The sequence below is a fragment of the Rhododendron vialii genome, chromosome 9a (assembly GCF_030253575.1).
Source record: "Rhododendron vialii isolate Sample 1 chromosome 9a, ASM3025357v1".
Lineage (NCBI taxonomy): Eukaryota > Viridiplantae > Streptophyta > Magnoliopsida > Ericales > Ericaceae > Rhododendron > Rhododendron vialii.
In genome coordinates, this window is record NC_080565.1 from 6,509,858 (window position 1) to 6,535,437 (window position 25,580).

At 37.7% G+C, this 25,580-nt stretch overlaps 1 protein-coding gene across 1 annotated transcript; it reads right to left on the minus strand.

Moving 5' to 3' along the window:
- Nucleotides 1-7,471: 7,471 nt before the first annotated feature.
- Nucleotides 7,472-13,482, minus strand: LOC131299551 (extensin-2-like). The gene is made up of 4 exons (XM_058325139.1): nt 12,440-13,482; nt 9,169-9,762; nt 8,809-9,123; nt 7,472-8,259 (listed from the first exon to the last, which is right to left on the minus strand). Exons 1-4 carry the CDS (start codon nt 13,347-13,349, stop codon nt 7,472-7,474), a joined length of 2,607 nt encoding a protein of 868 aa, XP_058181122.1. The 5' UTR covers nt 13,350-13,482.
- Nucleotides 13,483-25,580: the final 12,098 nt, after the last annotated feature.

Genomic DNA, 25,580 nt, shown 5'->3' on the forward strand with positions numbered 1-25,580 from the left:
TACAGCTGAATATTTCTCACTTTGGTGAGCTAAAATAGCTATAACGGTAATTTACCTATGCTGGTAAACTTGCTCTAAGAATTGTAAAAATGTCCTTAAACCACTGAAAAATTAGGCAGTTGTTCACACTTGTTTTTCCTCAAATCATTTTTCACTTGTTTCTTTCACAAAATTGGATCATCTCTGGTTCTTAAGTTTGACTGGATTAAACTATTCAAATCTAAGTCGTTCGTTGTTATAAGCAATTGTTCGGATTTGCTATTTGCTCAAAGACTTTTGAGCAAATTCATACCATTGATTTTCCCAATATATTTGGATTTGGTCAAGGCTATTGAGCAAATTTCGGACCATTAATTATCTCAATTATGTTTCATATTTGAAGTGTCTCATCCACTCATCCGGTCCACAGTACGACTTGACTGTGATTTGGGTGAGGAATTTTTTTTTTTGATCCTGGTGAGGAACTTTAAACTAGTAAAAAACTTCCAGAGTACATAGAACTGATTTTTTATGGAAATTTTAAAAACCTATTTTAAATGAATTGAACGACTCCGATTATTTGTGTGAAATTTTGATTAATTTTGTGTCAAAATTAGTGTAAACTTTTGTGTGAAGAGAATCGGCCCCATACTTATTAGTATTATTAATGAAAATATTATTTTTAGACTTGTACACGTGGAAAGGGCTATATGGATTAATTTGAGGTGCGCACAAGTTAGTCCGACACACTTTGCATTATTAAAAAAACAACTATTGACTCTTTTTTTACACTATGCATGGAAGTTAGCTTTTCCCATGGCAATTAAACCATTCAGTGATCTCAGGCATGTCTCAAGGACACGTAACCGCAATGATGAATTCGAGGTTAACGTCCGACCGAACATATATATTCAAGTAGACGGTGATAGAAAATTGAGTGCGTAGTTTATTTTTCCTTTTTTTTGTGTGTGTGTGGGGATAATTCAGGTGTTCAGGTCAATAAACATGCATCTCAATTAATTTTTGGGACCCAATCACACTCTCCATTTGCGGATAACCTAATTAGAGCATCTCCAAGCCATACTCCATTTCTTCATTTTGGAGGAAAAACATTCTCCAACCCATCCTCTAAAACTTTCCTCCATTTGGGAGGATGAACTTTGATCCTCTAAATATAGAGGATGAAGGAAAAAATAGAGGATCTCCTCCAAATATGTGTTGGAGTTGAGAAATAAAGTGTTAGGTTGGAGTTGAGATAAATAGTACAATCCTCTAAATTTACTTTTCAAATAAAATAGATTAATTTGATCCTCTCAAATAGAGATTTGGAGGGTGTTGGATTGGAGATGCTCTTAAAGCCGAAACAAAGCTCTGTATAACTGACCTAGTACAAGAGTTGATAGTACCTTAGAAGTTATAGAGTAGTTTATTTGCTGTATTTAATTATTCACCGTAAAGATATTGACAAACAAAACTTATTTAGCCTCCTAAGAAAATCGCAAAACAATTAAATAGAAAAGTTAAAAAGAATGAGAAATGCTACAATCCACACCCTTATTTGGGTGAAGACAATATGCACCCTCCTGAATCGTTTTAAATTTATTTTATTTTGCATAAAATTCATTACATCAGTCTTGAAGTCATAACTTTGGTATATCCACGTTTCTTTTGAATTTATAACAGTTTTATGTTATGGATTTTAATCTTGATGTTATGAATCATTACACAAATGTTATGAATTTCATACAAAAAGTTACTTCCTTTATCCTTAAATAAATGTCCAGCGCACGAAGCTAGGACTTGTTTTCTATTAAAAAATCTATTTTTTTTTTCACAACTTAAAAGAACTCACTGATATCTATTGATTTGTGAATAAAAATTTGATTCTTTTTACGAAAAAAATGTGTCTTTTTAAAGGCTTAGATTTGTGCACGCAGACATTTACTTGGGAGCTAGTATGTTTTTTTTTTTTTTAATACAGAAAATGTTATGAATTAAAAACGATTCAAGGTGGTGTATACATCCTAACATTAGTGTGGGTTCAAAATCACATTTGATTAATGATTAAGCTAAAGCACCGATAGTATTCTTTTATTTAAGTAAATAAATAAATATTGTTGGCAGCCTTGGAAGACATTTAGGTACAATTAATTAAATGATTGGAAAGTTGTAAATCATTGTTATTCCATAATTAATTAATTTAAGTATCGATCCCACCGAGTGCTTTGAAGGTGGCAGTACTGCAGCAGTTGGACGTCAGATCGAGACCTCCTACCAGCAATTTCAACTGCTTCATTTCCGTTACGCCATGCACAAAAAATAATCAAACCGGGGCCTTTCTCTCTTAGGAATCCTAAGACCATGTTTGTTTAATTTGGGATTTTGGGTAATGAGCGGACAGAGATAGATAGATATATAGAGAAATGAGAATAATAATTGAGAAAAAAAATTATTAGGAACCGTGCGCAGAGAGAAAAAGTCGAGACTTGAGTCCCAAAACAAGCATGGTCTAAGTGGTTGTAGATTAAAACAAATGGAATAGCCATAATCTAAGGAGTTAAATTTCTAGATTTGCATGTGTTGAAATTAAGGTTCCGTTTGTTTCGATATAAAATGTTTTACAATGTAAAATATTTTTTCAGAAACAAACTTTAAACTTTTATTTTCCAATGTTTAGTTGGCACTTGAAAATATTTTCAGAAATCAACAACATAGTGTATAGAGGAGATGGGGAGCTTAAACGGTGGAGATATATGAGATTATTGGAATTGAACGTGGGTCAGGACTGACAATTGAGGAAACTGAGTAATGAGAATTGCACTAGAAGGCAGCGGGTTCATTTCGGAAAATAATTTACGAAAGATTTAAGGGTAAGTCATTTTATCCAATTGATGCAAAATGTTTTACATGTAAAATATTTTTCTCATTTTTTACACAACCAAACACTGAAAAATAGGTAAAACATTTTACCAATATTTTATGTCCAAACAAACGGAGCTTAATTGTTCGAGTAGTTGCTTGCTGCCTATATCCTCAGAATATTAAATTGAAAGAAGGTGTTTTTTTTTTTTATCGGCAAAAAGTTTATTAGTAATAAACTCGACAAGGGTACATTGAGGAAAAAAAGGAGAAAGTCCAAGACACAAAGAAAGAATCATCCGACAAAAAGTTGACTGGAAGAGCCAAAACCAAATATGAGAACAACGGCCAATTCGACATATTCCAGCAGCAAAAACCTACCGATTCAAAAAATAAATAAATTGAAATTAAGAGGCTAAAAGGGGTGGGTGATACGAGTATGAGTTCACCTGAGCAGTGCACACTGTAATTCTATATGATTAGCTCACACTTGAGTATATCTATGTTGTAATCACTTAGTAGTGTAATCAGTTGGTTAGTGGAATAATAGTTAGGGTAATTATTTGGTTAATGGAATAATAGTTAGTGGAGTTAGATGCCCGCTGTATGAAGTAAGTCGGTTCCATTAGGGGTGTACATGATCCGGATTGGTCCGGTTCTCTAAAAAATCAGTAACCGGACCATTTTAAACAGTTTTAGAAAATTGAAAATCATAATCTAACCAATATATGCATGGAACCTAACCAAAACTAAACCGCAAGACAAGTCCGGTTTTGGTTTGGTTTCGGTTCTATCCAATAAACATTCAAACACTTATTCACAAAATATGAACTCATAAAATTAAAGAAATAGAAAGATAATCTGCTGGAATAGGAAATGAATCAAGAAAATAAATGCTTTCCTAACAAATGAGATTTCATCTCTAAATAAATTAAGCTTAGTAAGGAAAATATTAACCTACCAAATTCAAATACATATTTAATTACACATTCATATGTATTTCTATATTTATCTTAGTTTTAAATGGTCTGGTTCGGTTCTAATCACGGTTCATTAATTAAGAACTAGTAACCGAACCAAAATTAACGGTTCTTATTTTTTTGGTACCATAACATGACCGTAAAACCGCAGAACCGGACCAAATATGACGATTCGATCCGGATCGGACTAGTTTTACGGTTCGGACGGTTTTCTTGAACACCCCTAGTTCCCATTGTATAAAAGGGTTTCTTTTGTATCAATGAAAACTAAGATTGGATCTTTTCTAAAATCTCTACATGGTATCAGAGCGGGACCCGTTCCATTCTAGATTTTATAAAAATTCACAATCCACATATCCCACGATGACAGATCAGTAAAAAGGCTGCACGATGATAGGACCCAAAAAGTGGCCACCCGGCTGCACGTGAGGGGGGATGTTAAGAAAATGAATCCCATATTGTTTGAAAGTGAAATGGGTAATCACTTAATAACATCTGGGACTTCTCCAATAATTACCAATTGAAATAATAGTTAGCGGAGTTAGATGCCAGCTGTATGAAGTAAGTCGGTTAAGAGTTCTCATTGTATAAAAGGGTTTCTTATGTATCAATGAAAAGTAAGATTGGATCTTTTCAAAAATCTCTTCAGTGGGTAGCTGGCCACATCTTAATCGCGTTTACGCTAAGCTAAACATCATCAAGGTGTCCGCGACTTCGTCATTGTAATTCCAATGCCACTGTGTACGTTGGGATTGTAAAACTTGATTCAGTACTTTGATTTGCATTTTGTTGATTATTGATCAGGCTTCAACGTAGACATGGCCCACAGTATAAAGATAATTGGAGATGTAAATCTAATGCCGTAATATGTGGCAACCGATGTAATTTTTGTACTCTCTTCATTCGGTATATAGTGAAAACTAGCGTGAGTCATCATGAATGTACCTGGCCAAATGCTAGTTTGGAGAGAAGCATGTAAATCTCTGTCTTTTGTTCTTTGCATTATTTTCCTGATTGGTCTCGTGCATTTGGTGCGTTGTCGTACACCCGAATATTTCTCGATAGTGCATAGGCCCTCAATGTCTCATTCTGCTAGGGGGGAAAAAAAATGTCTTGAAGACTATTAATTTGCTGTTATTCCCAGTTTCTGCAATTGGGGTGGACTGCTTGGTTGGCTACATGCTGATAAGGAGCCTTTTGGAGCGTCTTGGTTTGATTGCTTTTCTTGGTTTTGGTTGTTGTAACTAAACTTTGTTATGTACTTTTTTAGGTTTTGGTTGTTGTAACTAAACTTTGTTATGTACCTATTGTGAGTTTGTACTCTTTTCTGTACATGGTTGTCTCCATGTCAATTGTTTTGTTCTCTCCGGGTTCGAGATATATTTTTTTTTTATCAACAGCAAATATTTCATTCCAAGAAGCCTAACGGCATTTACATGAAATAATCATAACAGTCGGTAAGAGCTAAATCCACTAAAAACTAGGAAACGAGCAAAGCCACAAAAGGGCATACAGGGTCAAAGACGTGTTACTGTAAAAGCAGACCACATGATGGTCCGTCCAAGAATGCAACCCAGAGCACAAACCATTAGATCGGTCCTTTAAATGGCTACTGTTGGCATTCACGGCGAAAGCCTTGGTCCTTATTCTCTGGCGGGATATGATTGTCGGGAATTTTAGGACACCAACATAGGTGGAATGCTTTCTCTCATTGTGATGCCTCTATGTCTCCGATCATTTTAATCTTTCTAACTTATTTCAGAGACTAATAAATGATTTTTTTTGCCGTTAAAAAAAAATTAATAATGCTGCTAGAGCTGTTGATAGAGTGTGATTTTAACTTGTAAAACCATCATAAGGCTAGATTTTCCTGACTATAAGGGAATGTATATACAGCCACCATCATCCAGGCCTAACTGAAGTACTGGAGATGGTCATGCGGGTCGCTCATTCCATTGTAGAGAGTAGTGAATGCCGATGTTCTGAGCTTGGTCAGGAGTGTACGTGGTATTGCCATTGGAAATAGATCCTCTTCAGTAAACTGTCCGGAACAATTGTTGAAGGTGATTCATAAGGGTGGATTCCACAACAATTGTTGTTTTAAAGTCACGTTCTACAATTTTCAACATAAACATGTGGTATATAAGGATGTCGGGGCACTACGGTGCCACGACGACTAAAAAATTACTCCATGTTCCAAATACAATGCAGAGGTATCGAGGTGTTGGACTGGTGGAGGATCCCGTCCAGTTCCTTCCAATCAGCCCGGTCCAATTTAGACCATTAGTGGGCTCAGAATGATCGGAACTGTTCACTTTATAGAGCTGAACACGTCAAAAATCACGTTGACCGGATATCGTTTGATATGATTTTGAAATGCATTAAGATTGTAAGAAACAAAAGTGTGCAACACTAGATTGCACAATAATAATTTGAAGATCAATGCATCTAGCTAGATATTTTATCAAACGATATCAGATCAACGTGATTTTTGGCGTGATCAATGTTTTCAACGAGCTAAATCATATCAAATGATATCAAATCGACGTGATTTTTGACGTGGTCAATATTTTCGACGAGCTTTAAAAAGTGAACGGTTTCGATCATTCCGGGCCCACAAATGGTCCAAATTGGACCAATCTAATTGGAAGGAAAGATTGGACGGGATCGTCTCCCGTTGGACAGTGACAAAACGAACAAATCCCTTTGATGTGGTTGTTTATATTATTGTACTTTCGGTCCCCCCCTCTCTCCCACCTTACGCATGCCTATGAAATGTTCTAAAGAGGAATTTTCCTTGCTAGAAGGAACAAAATTGATGAGTTGACCATAATAAAAATGTTCTTACGTCTTACTCTAACTCCTTCTGTCTGTTCAATTTTTGAAATGCAACGTATTAAGGGAATATAATAATTACACTTATAAATATCCGACACTTTTCAAAAGTTACCTTTCAACTTTTAATGAAGAATTGTTACTTGCATTCAAAAGATAAGGGGCAAGAATGAAATTTCATACTAGTTTTTGTTTTTGCTCCGTAAATTTCATAGTTTTAGTCTATCAATTTGTTAATCTACGCATACATTTTGGGACAAGTCAAAGTTAAAAAAAAGTGAACAAATAAATTCGGACATCGGAGGGAGTGTATGCGTATGGCGGAGAAAATAAAGTTAAAACAAATGGCATCCTTTATTCATAACAAATTTAAGTGCACAAGGTCGGAACAAACAAATCACTATGATATATTACAGTGAACAAATTGATAAAGATGAAACAATCTCTACAAACTCTAAACCATTACTAATTAGACCTTCGAGGCAACTCCCACTTTGAAGATAGTATCAGCACAATGTGAACGATGGCTACCAGAGAAGTAGAAGCAAACTGGTCAAAATTGGTAAGGTTGAACCTTTGCATTGGAATCCTCAAGACCTTATTGACGGGACAAGTTTGACAGGAGACTTGATGTTTGATTATTTGCCTCAACGAACCTTCTTTTATTGCATTCTCAAAACCAAAGCCTGCAAGTTGGTACAATAAGAAAATAAGAGATCTGGTTGCTTCTTCATTGAACTTAATTTATAAGAGAAGCAATAATGTAATGGAGAATTACTTACATGGAGGGTTATGGTGGGTGGCTAAACGACTTGAGCTTAGTAGGGAGGGGGTGGTGAAGCGTAGACATAGACTGGTGGTGGAGGTGACTTCATAGGCGGGGGAGGTGATGTGTAGTAGTACGGGGGTGGAGGAGAAGGAGAAGGGGGAGGTGGAGAATTGTAGACATACGGAGGTGGAGGAGAGGGAGACGGTGGTGGTGGGGACTTGTAGACATAAGGTGGTGGTGGGGACTTGTAGAGATAGGGAGGAGGGGGAGAGGGGGAAGGCGGCGGTGGTGGAGACTTGTAGATGTAAGGTGGAGGAGGGGACGGGGAAGGTGGCGGTGGAGACTGGTAAACATAAGGTGGTGGAGGTGACGGAGATGGGGGTGGTGGAGACTTGTATACATAGGGAGGAGGGGGAGAGGGGGAAGGTGGTGGTGGGGATTTGTAGACGTAAGGTGGAGGAGGGGATGGAGATGGTGGTGGAGGGGACTTGTAGACATAAGGAGGAGGGGGAGAGGGGGAAGGCGGTGGTGGGGATTTGTAGATGTAAGGTGGAGGAGGGGACGGAGATGGTGGTGGTGGAGACTTGTAGACGTAAGGTGGAGGAGGAGACAGTAATGGTGGTGGTGGAGATTGGTAGACGTAAGGTGGTGGAGGGGACGGGGACGGTGGTGGTGGAGATTTGTAAACATAAGGTGGTGGAGAGGACGGAGAAGGTGGTGGTGGGGACTTGTAGACATATGGAGGAGGAGGAGAAGGGGAAGGAGGTGGTGGGGATTTGTAGACGTAAGGTGGTGGAGGGGAAGGTGACGGTGGTGGTGGAGACTTGTAGACATAAGGTGGTGGAGGAGACGGTGACGGTGGTGGTGGAGATTTATAAACATAAGGTGGTGGAGGGGACGGAGATGGTGGTGGTGGGGACTTGTAGACATATGGAGTTGGGGGAGAAGGGGAAGGTGGTGGTGGAGATTTATAGATGTAAGGTGGAGGAGGGGATGGAGACGGTGGTGGTGGGGACTTGTAGACGTAAGGAGGAGGAGGGGATGGAGATGGTGGTGGTGGGGACTTGTAGACATAAGGAGGAGGGGGAGATGGTGAAGGCGGTGGTGGGGACTTGTAGACATAGGGAGGAGGGGGGGACGGTGAAGGTGGTGGTGGGGATTTGTAGATGTAAGGTGGTGGAGGGGACGGAGATGGAGGTGGTGGGGACTTGTAGACATATGGAGGAGGGGGAGAAGGGGAAGGCGGTGGTGGAGATTTATAGACGTATGGTGGTGGAGGGGATGGAGACGGTGGTGGTGGGGACTTGTAGATGTATGGTGGAGGAGGGGATGGAGATGGTGGTGGTGGGGACTTGTATACATAAGGAGGAGGGGGATAAGGGGAAGGCGGTGGTGGAGATTTATAGACATAAGGTGGAGGAGGTGATGGAGATGGTGGTGGTGGGGACTTATAGACGTAAGGTGGATGAGGGTATGGAGATGGTGGTGGCGGAGATTTGTAGACGTAAGGTGGAGGAGGGGATGGTGAAGGCGGTGGTGGGGACTTGTAGAGATAGGGAGGAGGGGGAGAGGGTGAAGGTGGTGGTGGGGACTTGTAGATGTAAGGTGGAGGAGGGGACGGTGATGGTGGTGGTGGAGACTTGTAGATATAAGGTGGTGGAGGAGACGGTGACGGTGGTGGTGGAGATTTGTAAACATAAGGTGGTGGTGGAGATTTGTAAACATAAGGTGGTGGAGGGGACGAAGATGGCGGCGGTGGTGACTTGTAAACATATGGAGGAGGGGGTGAAGGGGAAGGCGGTGGTGGAGATTTATAGACGTATGGTGGAGGAGGGGATGGAGACGGTGGTGGTGGGGATTTGTAGACATAAGGTGGAGGAGGGTATGGTGATGGTGGCGGTGGAGACTTGTGGATGTAAGGCGGAGGAGGGGATGGAGACGGTGGTGGGGGGGACTTGTAGACGTAAGGTGGGGGTGGGTACGGTGATGGTGGTGGTGGAGACTTGTAGATATATGGTGGTGGACTTGGCTTGGTCTTTTGACACTCCTCGTAAGGGGTCTTGGGAGCATAAGCAAAAGACTTGGCAGAGAGCACAACTTCATAATCAGTCTTGGACTTCACTTTGAGCTCTGCACCTTTGATGCCCCTGTGGAGATCTGTGGGGATGTTGCACGGAGAGTCTTTCGGAGGGCTGTGGAGTTTGGCCACACAAGCGTGGGATCCATACACGCCATAGTCGAACCCAGGAATAACGATGCCGTATTTGCCATTGATTTTGGTTGTGCCATATGCCACTATTTCCTTCTCGCCGGCCTTACACGTCACCTCCACGACAGCACCTTTTTTGAACAAAAAAAAAATATAGATAAATTATTAACCAATTTTATAATGATCAAAGGCATGTTTTAATATTTTTTATTGTAGTAGGTGAAAAAAATAATTTATTATGGTAGTTAGGCAAAGTCAGCCAAGTCATATCTCGAGGTTAGTCTTTACCTACTACATACGACAATAACTAATCTTTTGTTTTTTTATTTGATAACCAGATATCAGGATCAGCTTATGTGCAGCTCGAACAATTTTGGAACGTTAAAGTTAATGATCGGGTAAACTTTCAATGACCACAATATTTGGAATGTTTAGTTCATGGGATTCAAACTCGCGACCTCTCGGAGGACAAGCCTTTTAATTGTTTTCTCATGAACACTCGGCCAAACACTTAATAACTAATCTTATGTTGCCGATAAAAAAAAAACCACTAATCTTATGTGTTTGGTTGTTGGCTTGACTAAATAAGTGTTCTTTTTTGAAACCGGCCGCCGTGTCACATGCACATATGTATAATTTATTTGAACGATATCAACTTTAAAAAATTTATAAATCTCATTAATTTAGAAATTAAACTTTTTTATTTGGGCCGGCACCCATTGGTAGAAATTAAATCTCCTTTCATGTGTGCGACTAATTCACGAATTGTACTAATTGAGTAAATAAATAAATGACAATCTAAGAGAGTTTGGGATAGGGTTTTTTTCTGGTGTAGATCCATGTAGCCTTTTGGCGTAGACAATGTCAATTTTCTTTTTCTTTCTTTTTTTTCTCATGGGATATGCTCCTTATAGGTTATATATTCGGTTAGTCTTTTTTTTTTTTTAAATTTCAAGCAAATTTACCAAAAAAAAAAAAAGGGATAGGATTTCTTTTGGGTTTTGATTTTGGCGCTCCATTTTTAACGTGAAGTTAACTTCACGTTAAAAGTAGAACGCCAAAATTAATCTCCTTTTTTTTTTTTTTACAGCAAACGATAATAGAATTTTGAGCCAAAGTGATTTCATTAATTAAACAGAATGTTTGAATAAAAATTTAGGCATTATTGTCACAATCTTTTTACTGGGATTTAAACCTTACAAACTAAAAGTAACACTGCTAAGGCCCCGTTTCAGAAACTTTCTTAAAAAATAAGCAGTTTATTTCACATTTTCAAACTAAAAAATAAAGTAAATGAAAAATAATTTTTCAAATTTTTTTGCATCGTATAAAAGATCTCATCGAGATCTTCCAAACAAGATCCATATTGGATATTTTTAGATTTCAATAAGATCATAATTTTTGAGCTTGAAATTGTCTTCTTAAAAAATAAAAACTTATTTTGGTTTCCGAAACGGAGCCTAATTACCAACTTTTGCCGAGCCAAAAAAAAAACCCAGGAATGTTCGTGTAAAAATAATCATATATACATGACAACACAGTGATGTCAAATTTTAAGCCACAATGATTTTGTCTTTCTGTACGAAAAGATGAGACCTTAGTGCAAGGAAACTAAAGCTCCGTTCCAGAAATCTTCTTAAAAAATAAGCAATTTATTTTACATTTTTAAACTAAAAAATAATATAAATAGAAAATAAATTTTCAATTTTTTTTTGTATCGTATAAAAGATCTCGGTGAGATCTTTTAAATAAAATCCATATTGCATATATTTAGATTTCAATAAATTCATAATTTTTGAGCTTGAAATTGCCTTCTTAATAAATAAGGGCCTTTTTTCCGTTGCGAAACGGGGTCTAAAACAAATTCAGGGCATTATTGTCCAATTAATGTTTAAATTATAATCCCATTTAATTTATTGTAATAGATTTCTATTAGAGAGCAAAACCTAATCACAGTTTAATACTCCCTCCGTCCCACTTTGTTCCGCATGTTTCCTTTTTTGGACGTCCTAAAAAATTGTCTATATCTCACAATCTATAATATTTTATATATTCAATGTGGATCTTATTTGATAGATCTCAATTTATTTTATTAAACAAAGTTTTCGAAATTATAAAAAACATTATAAATTGTGAGATATAGACAATTTTTTGGGATGTTCCAAAAAGAAAACATGCGGAACAAAGTGGGACGGAGGGAGTAGTTACGTAGTCATACTCAAACCATATCTTTGGATCCTTAATTTCTAGATCTCCTGCAATCAATTTCAACTAAATCTTTCGCCATCTGGGTTGTCGACATCGCTCAATATTCTTTTTTTTTTTTTTTTTTATCAACAAAAGAGAAGTACATATTTAAGAAATTTGATACGGTACATCGACGGAAGAAGGAACGTACTCACTGAATTAGATAATTTATCTTCCAAATTCATTCGCCTTAGAAAAAGGTGGCTATAATTCTAGAATTTGGCTTCTCTACAGTTTGTTGTCGGACTGCAGAGTACCATCCGCGTGATCTTTACCGTTCAAAAATGTTTTTAACGGTCCTAAAAAGTTTTTATTTTTATTTTTAAAATGAACTATTGAATCATGAAAAGATGAATGACTACCGTAAAACGGCATAGGCCGGGTCCTAATTCTTCGGGTGCTCAGACCACCTCGTCAACGGCACATAATTAAATAGAAGGATGGCGATATTAGTTTTTTTGGACATTAAAGAAATAAGTTCGAGAGAGATCGAGAGAGAGAGAGAGGTGGGGGGGGGGGGACCGGGGACCGAAAGTACTGTTTCACGGGGAATATACGTACCTTTAAGATGCTTCTTGTCATGAGACTTCATTGGGTTGCTCCAGTTATAGCATCTGTAGCAGTAGACTTTTCCGACCACCTTAACAACCAAGGAGTGGTGGGGTGGTGGTGGAGATTTGTAGTAATAGGGAGGTGGGGATGGTGATGGCGGCGGTGGTGATTTGTACACATAAGGCGGTGGCGGAGGTGGGGATTTATATATGTATGGTGGTAGAGGAGAAGGTGATGGTGGTGGTGGTGATTTGTACACATAAGGGGGTGGTGGAGACGGTGATGGCGGCGGCGGTGATTTGTACCCGTATGGCGGTGGTGGAGAAGGTGATGGTGGCGGGGGTGATTTATATATGTATGGTGGTGGTGGAGATGGAGATGGTGGCGGTGGTGATTTGTAAATGTAAGGTGGTGGCGGCGATGGTGGGGATTTGTATACGTATGGTGGTGGAGGAGAAGGTGATGGTGGTGGTGGTGACTTGTACACATAAGGTGGAGGTGGAGATGGAGAGGGTGGTGGTGGTGACTTGTACTCATATGGTGGTGGGGGAGAAGGTGATGGCGGTGGTGGTGACTTGTATACATAAGGAGGATGTGGAGATGGAGAAGGTGGTGGGGGTGACTTGTACACATAAGGTGGCGGTGGCGGTGGAGAGGGTGGTGGCGGTGACTTGTACTCATATGGTGGAGGGGGAGAAGGTGATGGCGGTGGTGGTGATTTGTATACATAAGGAGGCGGTGGAGAGTTGTACACATAAGGAGGTGGCGGTGACTTGTACTCGTATGGTGGAGGAGGGGAGGAGTAGGTATAAGGGTCTGCCGAGACTACATTATTCGAAACAACAACTACGGCTAATGCCAGTAGCAATTGCGGCCAGAGACGACCCCTGCTGGAGGGGTCGCGGCCGTGAACTCTCATTGATTTGCTAGCTAGAAACCTTCCACCAAATGTGTCCGGCCAATTGAAAAAAAAAAAAAAACCTTCTCTATTAAGAGATAGACAAAGAGAGAGTTTTAGAAAGAAAGAAGTGCATGTGGGATTAGTTGAGACTTGAGGGGTAATGAGTCTGGAGATACTATGCCTATGAATATATAGTGGGAGTTGGGAGAGCTGGTTGTTCGAATAGAGCTGTCAACTAGAGACCAATTCAGTTTCCTTTGAAAAACTGGAGGGGATAGATTATGCAACCCAGCTGGATTTAATTAATTACCCAATTATTTTAAGGCTCTGTTTGGGTGATTAATGAAATTCGGATTCCCTCATGCAAAATATTTATTCTCACCTTGTAATCAGCAAAGAACTAGTCACCTGCTACATAGACTTACATTATTCATTGTCCGGCCACATTTTAACAATTCCTCTCCGGCCACATAGTCATTTCCTCTTCCTTTTTCTTTTTTCTTTTTTTAAATAACTAGATGTCCGATCAACTTGCACTCATTTTGAGTAACGGCCAGGCAAATCCTATAGTGATCCTAAGGTTTAGAATGTGGCCTTCAAGGGATTCGAACATCCAACTTCGTGGCTAAACCTTTACGGCTTCCAGAAAGTTTACCCTCATTGCTCTATTCTAGAAAGATTACCGAGACAGATGGTGAGATTGAGCGCTGCAGTGGGGTCGGGGGAGCGGTGAAACAGAGCAGCGGAGGTAGCACAGCTGTACGGGTTCGCTCTTTCCTGGAATTTTTTTTTAAAATTTGGATTATTAATTGCCAAGATTGAGCGCTACGGCCAAAGGTGGGATCAGGGAGGGTTTAGTAGCGGCAATCGCCACGACAAGAATTTTAGAAAATACAATTATTATATGTAAAAAAAAAAAATATGCCCAACTTATATAGTCTCGCCACTACTAAATTTTTTTAGTATACATTTCGTTACTATTAGGGTAAAATCCTGGTTCCGTCCTCGGCTACGGCAAGGAAGCGGTGAAAGTGAACAGAGCGGTGGAGATCGATAGCACGGCTGTACGGGTTCTGCTACATACGATATGATTATTTTTCATAGCAAGTCCACTAGTGATGGCGTGGCCCGTTTGATGTTTGTCATCAGCACCTTCTCATGCACAGTGGAGCCATTCAAACCATATATATATATATATATATATATATATATATATATATATATATATATATATATATATATTTCTTCAATTTCTAGTACTACGTAATTGACTTGGGCGGCTATGATCCAGTAGTGTCTTTTCTCCGGCAACCTGATCATACAGCGGCTTTCGGATCCCACTTTTGCGTTCAACAGAAATAATTTGAAACTGAATTATTCAAGTGAGACTCAAAAATGGATCCCGAGAGCCATTGTTCATTTTCGGTGTTCCGCAATTTCGGTACCAATTAATAGTCGGACTCCTGATCATAGCCACTCAATCATTTTTCCAACAGGACTGGCATGTCCATCCAAAAGATGTCCTCGTGGCTGGTGCCATCTCATATAACCTTGCCATCTTTTTTCTTTTCTTTTTTTTATCAACTGGAGTATAACATTGTTATCTTTTTTTGATCCGCTATAACATCGCTATCTTATTAATTAAAATAAAGAAATTAAGCAGGGAAGGTCTAAAGTCTTTAAGCAGGAGAGAGAGAGAGAGAGAACAGAGATATTGCCTGTCCCTTTGTTTATTTTTTTGTGAAGCGAAAAATCATGCATTAATTTAGACAATTAAAATTAACAAGCCAGATAAACGGCATTCATAGAGGTTCAAAAAGACTACAAGAGTCGTAAACTAGATCCTAAAATGACCAACACCCATGGCATCGGCCAAGGCGAATTCCCTTGTTGCAAAAGGAATGAAACTAGAGACCACTAAATTTTGATCTTGCTGCAATCCAAGTCTGGCCAGGCAGTCGGCAATTTGGTTGGCTTGACGATAGATGTGGACGACAGATGAATTAGTCCGGGCAACAATTCTTCGAGCTTCTTCAACTATGTGGCGATGGGGGTGATCCACAGGTGATCCTTCATTGCAAAAACCAACTGCAATGCTCGAATCAGACTCTATGGTAACATTTGATATGCCCTTTTCCAAAATGATCGTGAGGCCTTTGTAAATAGCTCATATCTCCACTTCCAAGCTATTGGTGCAGGTTGCTTTGCCATAATAACCTAGGATCCAGTTCCCCGAGCTATCTCTGATCACTCCTCCAAAGCCAGCCGCATTGGTGGACTCGTAGAAGCAGCCATCCGTGTTCAACTTCATATTTCCTGGTGAGGGTAAAACCCCAAAATATCAGAGTCCCATGATATTTATCATTGGCATGCGAAGCCTTAAAAGCAATAAAAATTTCTTTAGCATAGATATTAACTTGTCTTAAGCACGTAGTTGATGTTGTTTCAACATTGTCAAAGCTCATCTTGTTGCGAGCTTTCCACAGTTGCCAAAGTGAAACCACAAAAACCATGGGCCAGGGCATGTTAACATCCAAACGAAAAGGAGTTTTCTTTTTGGAGTTGGAAATAATCCAGTCTGGGTAAATTAAGGCTCGCACTTAACCAATGATGATGCCGGAGGCATTTTCAAAATTCTACAGCTTTATTGCTTGTCCCTTTGTGCGGTCATGAGTCGTGACACTTGAAAAATTACTTATTTTTTAATTTGTAATGTTTTATTTTAAAATTTTTATTTAATAAAATTAATTGAGATCTATTAAAAAAAGATTCATGTCATATTATATTCTTTGAGAGTTCTGAAATAGACATAAGAGACCAACAACTTCGGACGTAAAGAATGTCTATTGTAAAAAAGATGCACCCATGAAAGGAAATGGGGATTACAAACCTTTGGGCTTCGAGTCCCTACCAGATGTTAGGCTAGTCTATACGGATTTTTGCACCAATTTTAATTGAGTCTTGCAAGTGAACATGCAATTGGATTGATCCAAAATTAGCCCAAAAACGAGTTATCCAAAACTGGGAGGGAGGGGCCGGGTTTAGAAAGTTCTCCATCTCCGAGTGTACATGTTTAGCTTGTACAAACTAACTCAGCTGGAAATGAGTCAACTCAAAAGAGATATGGCCTTCCACAATGTTACTTACACTCTTACTGACCACTCCTCTCTCACATATGTGTCGACCCCACACATATATGAGAGAAGAGTGGTCGGAGAGTGGCCGATAAACGTGTCTGTAGCATTATTGATTAACATCATTGATTCTTGATACTTTTGATTATTTTGAACTGAAAAACATGATATTCTTGTTAATATATATGGGAGGACTTTTTGCATTTAGTTCTTTCTAGTTTGTCTTCTCTTCCAACATGATATTCTTGATAAAGAAATGCATGTGATATAACCTAATGGAGTAATGAAAAATGGCATGTGCAATCGCAATCCATACAGCTTGCAGCTTTTGCAGGTTTTTTGAAGAGCACAAAAAAAAAAAAGAAAAAAAAGAAAAGTCAATTATGGAATTTTCATAATTTTTTACCCTAGTGATGAGAAAATATCGATTTACTACAAACTTGACAAATCGAATCATGAAAATAATATCTAACTAATGACCGTAAGAGAGTTGAATCGAGAATTTATTAATTTGTTTAACAAAAAAAAAAAAGAAAGTCACAGACTAAAACCGACTTTAACTTGAATATTTTTACACACAATATATAAACTCTCCTGTCAAACAGAGCCATGAATATCTTACGATAAAAATTTTGACTCCGCCACTTGTTATCTGAAGTGTCCTGTTTGTAGCATCATGCGTATTTGGACCCAATGATCAGGGATAATTGGTGCCCAGTTTATCAAAACTTAATTCAACCCATTTTTCAATTGTATTACGGTGTTAACATATACCGAATATATACAAAATCACAAACCCCAAAAGATTTGGCTGAGTGATTGTGTGAAAATATTTAGTACTAGTGCTAGCTCGTGCCTACGGCACTACGCATTCTGGTTGGAAGAAGAGAATGACAGTTGTGTGATTTAGATGAAAATCATGGACACTTAACCGGGAAGTGGGAGGATGTACTACAGCCTTTGGATCAAATGAATCTCAACCGTCCCAACAATTTGTCTCCACACCTTTCTGTTTTATAATAGAGATTCTTCCATGAGGTCACAGATTTCATTTTTAGAGAAGCCGAACATTCCAAACTTTGAGATCATTGAAAGTTATGCCTGGTGGTTACTTTTAGGGTCCCGAAATTAGTTAAAGTGCGCACGAACCCAGATATTCGGTTCTGAAATGAAAATAAAATACAAAATCGCAATATAATAAATATTAATAGTAATCAATTTCAGCGAATGGGTACTGGTGTAATAAACAGTTAAAGAAACTCTCGGATTCGGTGAGAGATGCCATCAAATAATTCAAAAAGGAGCGCACTGCAGGGAGGGTCCTTTTTAAGGAGAGACGACTCGTCAGGCCGTCGGAGCGAGACTTTTTTGGGAGGTCCCCATGGAAATCATGAGATCCACATGCAAACGAGGAAAATTCAATTCAATTACATGACCCTTGTACGGTAAAGAAGCTCCAACCAAACCCAAGGTGAATGGTGGATCCGATGTGCTCTGTTCTGAAAATCCTTCCGTCTATGTACCGAGAGATTTTTTGGCCGTTGGATTGTGTGGTATTTATTTATTTTTTTTTATATTTAAATTCAACGGCCGGAAAATCTCTCGACATAAGAGTTCTCGGCACAAAAAATCTTGCCTTGGTGGATGGCGTAGTGATTTATGGTTGGGATTTAGAAGTTCGCTTCCTCATAAGATCTTAGTCTCTTCAGTTCGTTTGTCGGGCGGATAAGAGCTTAGTTCCCCTTCTATCTCCACTTAACAAACAGGCCGTTAGGTGCCATATTTTTTCGGGCTAGTTCATATGAAGCATTTGTTCTGGCTTCAAGAGGACTTTTGTTAATGGACGGTGTATTTATAAGCTCCGGATAATAGTTGAGGTACACGTAGATGAGCCGTTCGGATCAGTGTTTTGACCTTAGAATAAGCACCACATTAATGGCACAATAGGGATTAATTGCTATGCCCTAATCACAGCCAAGTCCTTTCCAATCAGAATAATTGTGCAGATAATAATGAATGCCTTTTGTTCCAAAAAAATAAAAAATATTTGGATGCTAATTTGAAAAAGAAAATTTCCAACTTAAAAAAATCTATTCTCATTTCTCTCTTTATTTCTATCCACTCATTATCCCTATCTCAAATTATTATCCTAATGTCTCTCTCTACACATTACCCCAAAAAATCAAACTCAAAAATTCTAAAAAATCCATCCAAACAAAGCAGAAATTATTGTCCAAATGTACAAAAACTCGTTGCCAGCAATAGTGAACTGTGAAATGTAACTTATTTTCTATAATGGATATGCGACAGAAAAATTCTCCTATCTTTTTTTTAGCGCTGACTTACGATTGTAGAGCCCACACTGGGTCATTCACGCGGAGTTGACGGATAAATGTAATTTTGTTTTCTGTATTAAACATGTAATACGGAAATTTCTTACATGTTTCTGCCACCGGCTCACCGCTGACTTATAATAGTGGAGCCTGCATTGTCTCGTTTACGCGAAGTTGACAGATAAAAATATTGTGGAGAGAGTCAAGTAAAGAATAATCTAGAAAAAAATTTAAATAATCAACTGTTCATCATTTTTGACCTCAGAATAAGTCCGATATTAATAGCATAATACGGCTTGATGTACCCAAATCAGAGCGTGCAAGCCCTTTCAAGTCAAAATAATAGTGTTAATTAAGTAAATGAAATTGTTGTCCAAATTTACGAAAACTCGATCGTTAATGATATGATGAACTGTAAAATTTAACTTTATTTTCTACAATTTTCATAGCAAAAAAAACTTTATTTTCTACATTAAATCTATAGTAGAAAAAACCATCTCTATGTTATTTTCACCATTTACGCATAATTGTAGATCCCACACTGTTTCATTCACGTTGCGTTGATGGATAGATGTGATTTTATTTTCTATACTAACTCTGTACGTAGTAGAACAATTCTCCTATATATTTTTTTCACCGACTCACCGCTGACTTACAATTGTGGAGCCCACATTGATTCATTCACGCGGAGTTGACGGGTAAATGTACTACTATTGAGAGAGTCAAGTAATAAATACAATTAAGATAATAAAATTTTGAATAGGAGAGAGAAATTGATTTTCCAATATCGCCATTTAGGCTCCCTTAGGAACTTAATTTTTTGATCGCTTTGAACGAATCATTTTGGTTGGTTTCTCATAATTTTTTCAAGAATCTGGTCAAATTTGGATAATACCAATTTTGTTTAATCGAAAAGAAATTTAGTACAAACGCTCTCAGTCGTAGTTTTTCTGTTCTGTTTCAGTATATTGGGTTTGACTCATTTTTGTCTGCATTCAATGGTTAGGATTCTATGAAAGGACGTAAGCTTAATCGCTATGCTCATTCCGTGTTTCCTAGATGAAGAAGCACTTATCCTTATCCAATTGATCTGAATTTTATAATGGTCTCCTATAAAATGCATCTGGAAAAATTGAACCGTTCTGATCATCAAAGCGAGGTACAGAATGAGCATACCTGCACCGAAAGTGAACAAAGCGAAGGTGAATGTAATTGCTCTAAAAAAAAAGTCCTCCAAAGACAACTAACTTCGAGTCCCGGTGATTATAATACAGAAAGTTTGCCAAAAAAGTGCTCGATCAAAGGTCTAAAAAAGCCGTTTATTAAATGTAAAACACTTTTTCAAGGGTCTCTGCAAAAAATTAGCTCAATCTGATACTTATAAGTACTCGATCCAATCATTTAATAAGTGCTCGATCCAATCATTTAACTTTTCATTATCCTGAAATCTCAATGAAAAGTTAGATGTTGCATCGAGAACTTATAGGTATCGGATTAAGCTGATTTTTCACCGAAACCCTTGAAAAAGTGTTTTACATTTCATGAACTGTTTGGATTTTTTGTATGGGACTTGTGATGGGTACCACAAAAAAATCTGTGCATAATCTGTGCACTTTTGTCTGTATGGGTAGTAGATTACAATAACCCTGTAAAACTGTACCCATAAGCTTAGAAGAAACCGGAAAAAAAGGTAAATTCATGAGTTCTAATTTTACGGAATTTAAATATTTCAAACTTTTGGGTGCTTGAGGGATTGCCGGGTTGTTAATTTCAAAGCCCAATGAATTCTTTTTGAATCAAGACGACACAATCTCACCCAGACATTTGGTTATTGAAAAGAAAAAGGAAAAAAAAAATACTTAAACTTATGAAATGCTCCCCCCATTCCACAAAATTAGTCAATTACCAAAAAGACGTGTAACTTTCAGACAATAAAATATTGTACTTCATAATTTTAAATTTTGTTGATACCAAATTAAAATTGGCAAAAAAATTTAAAAATTCTGCCAAAAAATTACATTTTGTATCTGATAATTATACATCTTTGAAGTAGACTAATCTTTTGGGAGAGGCAGTATTAAAAGGGAAAAACATAATAGATGTAAGGAAAAAATAATAAAGGTCCCTCTCCCATCACAGTGGAAACAAATTAAAACTTCGGGCCTCTTTGAATGGGGGCTACCGAAGAGGTATTAGTAATACCCCGTCTAAAACCGTGGGTCTATGGTTAAGCTATGGTTTGGGACTACATTTTGCCGAGAGTATTAGCTAAGCCCCGAATTTTCTTGTACCTCCTAATACTCCCGGCAGGAGATTATTCATGGGGAGATTTTGGGTGTTATTACATACCCCCGATAATACTTCTCTTTGTTTACCAAAAAAAATACCCCATATTTCTTTTATTTCAACTTCAAAATAACCTTATCCTCCATTTTATCTCTTATCTAAACCAAGTACTATTTAATCCCACCGTCACATCAATGTGAGCCCACTCTTTTTACATAATTCTCATTATCTTATCTCTCCTTCGTAATTAATAATCCCAATCCTTATCCTGCATCTAAACGGGCCCTTTATATGCAATAGGAAGGCTGCTACATGTACAACCATGTTTTATACAAATAGTGTGTACAACACACTTTTGGGTTTGTCTCGGGTCCCACAAAGATAATCGGACCCACTCATTTTATTCAAAATAATTTATTTACGGTCTCTTTAAAAAATCAGCACCATCCGATATCGGTAAAGACCCTCACAAAACATAATTTTTTGCTTCAAATTCAGGCTAAATTCTAAAGCAAAAAAATGATGTTTTTTAAACGCCTTTACCAATATCGAATAGAACTGATTTTTTACAGGGACCCTAAACAAATTATTTTGAACAAAATGAGTAGCTCCGATCATCTTTTTATATCCCGAGACGGGTCCAAAAGGGTGTTGTATGCGGTGTTTGTACACCTCTTGCTTTACCTGTATACTTTGCGATACAATAGATCGATGCACGGTATGATAATTTATTTATTTATTTAGAACGGAAAGATACTTTTTTTTTTCAATCGTATATGAAGTACAAAATACAAAGCACGGAATACTATATCAACTGTGCGAGAGTTCGAGATAACCAAGCCCAAATTAAAACTGAACCAACAAGAGTAAATAATTAGTCTATCAAAGGGACTATAATCACAGTAAGTCAAACACAAGCCCTATAAGGGGAAAAAAATAATCTCAAAAAATACAAAGGGAAAAACACCTAGATGCATGTGGAAAAACTCGATCTCTTGACCTCTTAGTAAAATGTAAGAGTTTTGACCAAGTGAATTAACCCCAAGGTGGTAATTGAATAACAGAAAACTTTTCATGATTTAAGAGCCCCAAATTAAATAACGGAGTATTATTTTTTATGAATTAGATTTGTTCATGCTTATAAGCGTATTGTATGTATTCTTTTTCTCCAGGTGTAAAATGTAATTAATACAATTCGGTAATCGAAACGACATTGTTTCATTCAAGTAAGGAAGTCCAGATAATCTTGTATGTCCATTAGGGTGTTTTCACTAACAAAAAATAAAAAAACAAAACCCATTTAACCATCTCGCTTTTACGGACAAAAAAGTTTCAGTATTTTACCATCTCGTTTCTACTAACAAAGTTGTCAACAAATTTTTTTTTTTTTGGCTACAGTAACTCTGCTTACAAACCCATCAACAACTTATTCACTACAGGAAACAACTTGAAATTTCTCAACAAATTATTCATTACCGAAAACACCTAACATCTTCTCAACCACAAATAAACATTTACAAATTTTTCACTACTGAAACCACCAAGTGTTAGCTTCACATTAGATGAAATCGAGATATCCATATAGCAAGGCACCCTGTAGGGCGCACACGGGCCATCGATCTTGACAATGAATGGTTGAAATATAATTTTTAATTATAATCGGTAAGAATCATTTATTAGTACGGGTCATAATTAATTTTTAATGTAGACCATTGATTGATGAGATTGACGACTGTATGCCGTCCTATACGTATACTACACGTGTGCACTAGAGCACCCCGATCCATCCATTCCAGATGCGGAATGGAGAAGATGCGGAATGGATATACCCTGAAAATAGAGATCTCCATTCCATAATAATAGTGATGGATATACCCTTAAAATAGACAATGCTATATTCCTATTTTTTACCCCTTTGTCCCAATTTGTTTATCTTTTTTTATTATTTAGGATCTTTTCGAAAATTGTCTATATGTTTCTATTTATAATATTTTTTTATAGTCTGTTCATTCTGCCACTCTCTTTTTTGTTAATGCCACTCCCCTGCAAGTGTATTTTTGGTACAAAAATACACTTGCAAGAAAGTGGTGTTAACAAAAAAAAGAGTGGCAAAATCATTTCCCTTTTTATATGTGTAGGGGTTCGATTTGACGAGACCTTGACCTGAGTTAGTATTCCTCCTCCGCTGGTCCGTCTTCCTGCTCTTGGACCTGCAACAAGCCACTAGGGCTGGAATAGCCCAGTGACCCTCCGACGATCAAGTCAGATCTCAGGGGTGGATGTAGATCTAGGGTTCGGGAAAGATAGCATACCCCTTTAGGTTGGAGTCCCTTTGTATTTATAGACCTAGGTTTACTTGGCCTCCAAGTTAGCGCGTGAAGGATACCCGCTCAGGTAACCGTCTCGGATAACATCATAGATGACGCACTGGATAAGGCGGTTACGGAGCACATGGCCAGACCTGGCCTAGATGATCCTATCTGCCACGTATCGCTCTTGGTCCCCTCTTGTTATGCTACATTCTTTCAAGAAACCTTAACGGAATGTTTGCTTTGGTAATTAACCGAGGTGTTAACAGGAGGTTCGATACCGAGTGCGTAACAGAAGGATATAGGCTGTGGCCCGCCTGTATAGTCCTATGGATCGTGCCAACATGAGACCTCGTCTAACGATGGTCTGGCCAGGTTACCGAGGCCATAACCGAAGCCTCCACAATATGCAATATAAATTTTATTTGATAGATCTCAATTAATTCTATAATATGATATTTTCAAAATTATATAAAACATTATAAAAAGTGAGATATAAATAATTTTTTGAAGGGCACATATGTCATATTGGACGGATAAATTGGGAAAGAGGGAGTAAAATAATTGAAGATTGCAATTAGCAATGGTGAAAAGGGTGCGAGATATAGATAACTACATACATTTATGTACATACATTGTGTACATATGCACTTTGGCCCATTGCCGGACTTACAAAAATGATCTGAGCCACTCGTTTTGTTCAAAATAGTTTGGTTAGGGTTTCTATTAAAAATCATTTCAATCCAATGGCGGTAAAGACGTTTACGAAACATTCAACGTTACTACAGAATCCAGGCCTGAATTCTAAAGCAAAGTTGGATGTTTCATAAACGTCATTTTTTGATATCGGATTGAGTTAATTTTTTACAAGGACCTTAAAAATACTATTTTGAACAAATAAGCTGCTTGGATCATTTTTATAAGATCCGAAACGAATAAAAAATACGTATATATGCACTGTATGTACTCATAAAATTTTCCCGAGATATAACTCAGACTAAACAAATGCACCGCTGGAAGATCAACGCAGTTGGAGATCTGTTTTTTTTTTCTTCCAGAAAGTCTACCCTCAATCTCATTGTCTAAAAGTATGTCTAAATTTTAAAAGATTCTTTCATGGATGAGTTTAACTATTCTCTCGAAGAGTTTTTTTTTAAAATTTGAACTCTTAATTGTCAAAACAGACGATGAGATTGAGCGTCGCGGTGGGAGAGCGGCGAGGATAGCAGTGATGTTTAACTTCATTTTCAAATTGTGAGGGTCTGCAACACACGTTTGATCCTGTCATCGAAATTCGAGGATTTGTGTACGCACGATAAACGTCTTTTTACTGGTCCGACATCAATTTAGAGGAAATTGATATATGCGGTTTCAATTACGATTATCTTATTCTATAATTTTTATTTTGATAATACAAGGTGTTTCGAGTCAACTAACATGTACCTTGAACTAATAACCATAGCCCTTTTTTAATAGCCATTTCACACTCTTACGCGTAGGAGTGAGGTGATCTCAATAGATAATAGTTGTTGACAAAGAGAATCGAACCTGAAACCTGAAAAAAGAACAAATTTCTAAATCTCAGGTCAAGACTACACTAGATAAAACCCCTTGTGAACATAGAAAATAATATGCGGATCAAAAAAAAAAACATAGAAAATAATTTGTTTTTTATAGGGCAAATTATAGTTACCCCCCTCTAACTAACCCTGGCATACACTTATCCCCCTCTAACTTTTCTTTTTGACACTTAACCCCCTCAAACTAATTGAAATTCAAACGGTCATAACTCCTTCGTCCAAAATCGAAAATATGCAAATTATATATCGATTTCGAGGTCTTGAAGTCAGCTTTCTAATGACATCAAAATCACATCACGATTCAAAACACACAGAAAGTTATGATCAAAAGAGTAAGAGCTGGTAGACAGAAAGACCGTTTTGATCATAACTTTCTGTGTGCTTTAAATCGTGATGTGATTTTGGTGTCATTAGAAAGCTGACTTCAAGACCTCGAAATCGATATATAATTTGCATATTTTTGATTTTGGACGAAGAAGTTATGACCGTTTGAAGTTATGACTGTTTGAATTTCAGTTAGTTTGAGGGGGTTAAGTGCCAAAAAAAGAAGTTACAGGGGGGTAAGTGTACGCGAGGGTTAGTTAGAGGGGGGTAACTATAATTTGCC

What these genes read in the sequence shown, in the direction of transcription:
- LOC131299551 (XM_058325139.1), bottom strand. Translation starts at nt 13,349, where the DNA reads ATGAGAGTTCACGGCCGCGACCCCTCCAGCAGGGGTCGTCTCTGGCCG. An exon ending in TGACAAGAAGCATCTTAAAG is followed by an intron (nt 9,763 to 12,439) that starts GTACGTATATTC and finishes TGTTCAAAAAAG; the next exon opens with GTGCTGTCGTGGAGGTGACG. An exon ending in CTATAAATCTCCACCACCGC is followed by an intron (nt 8,260 to 8,808) that starts CTTCCCCTTATC and finishes CTCCTCCACCAC; the next exon opens with CTTATGTCTACAAGTCTCCA.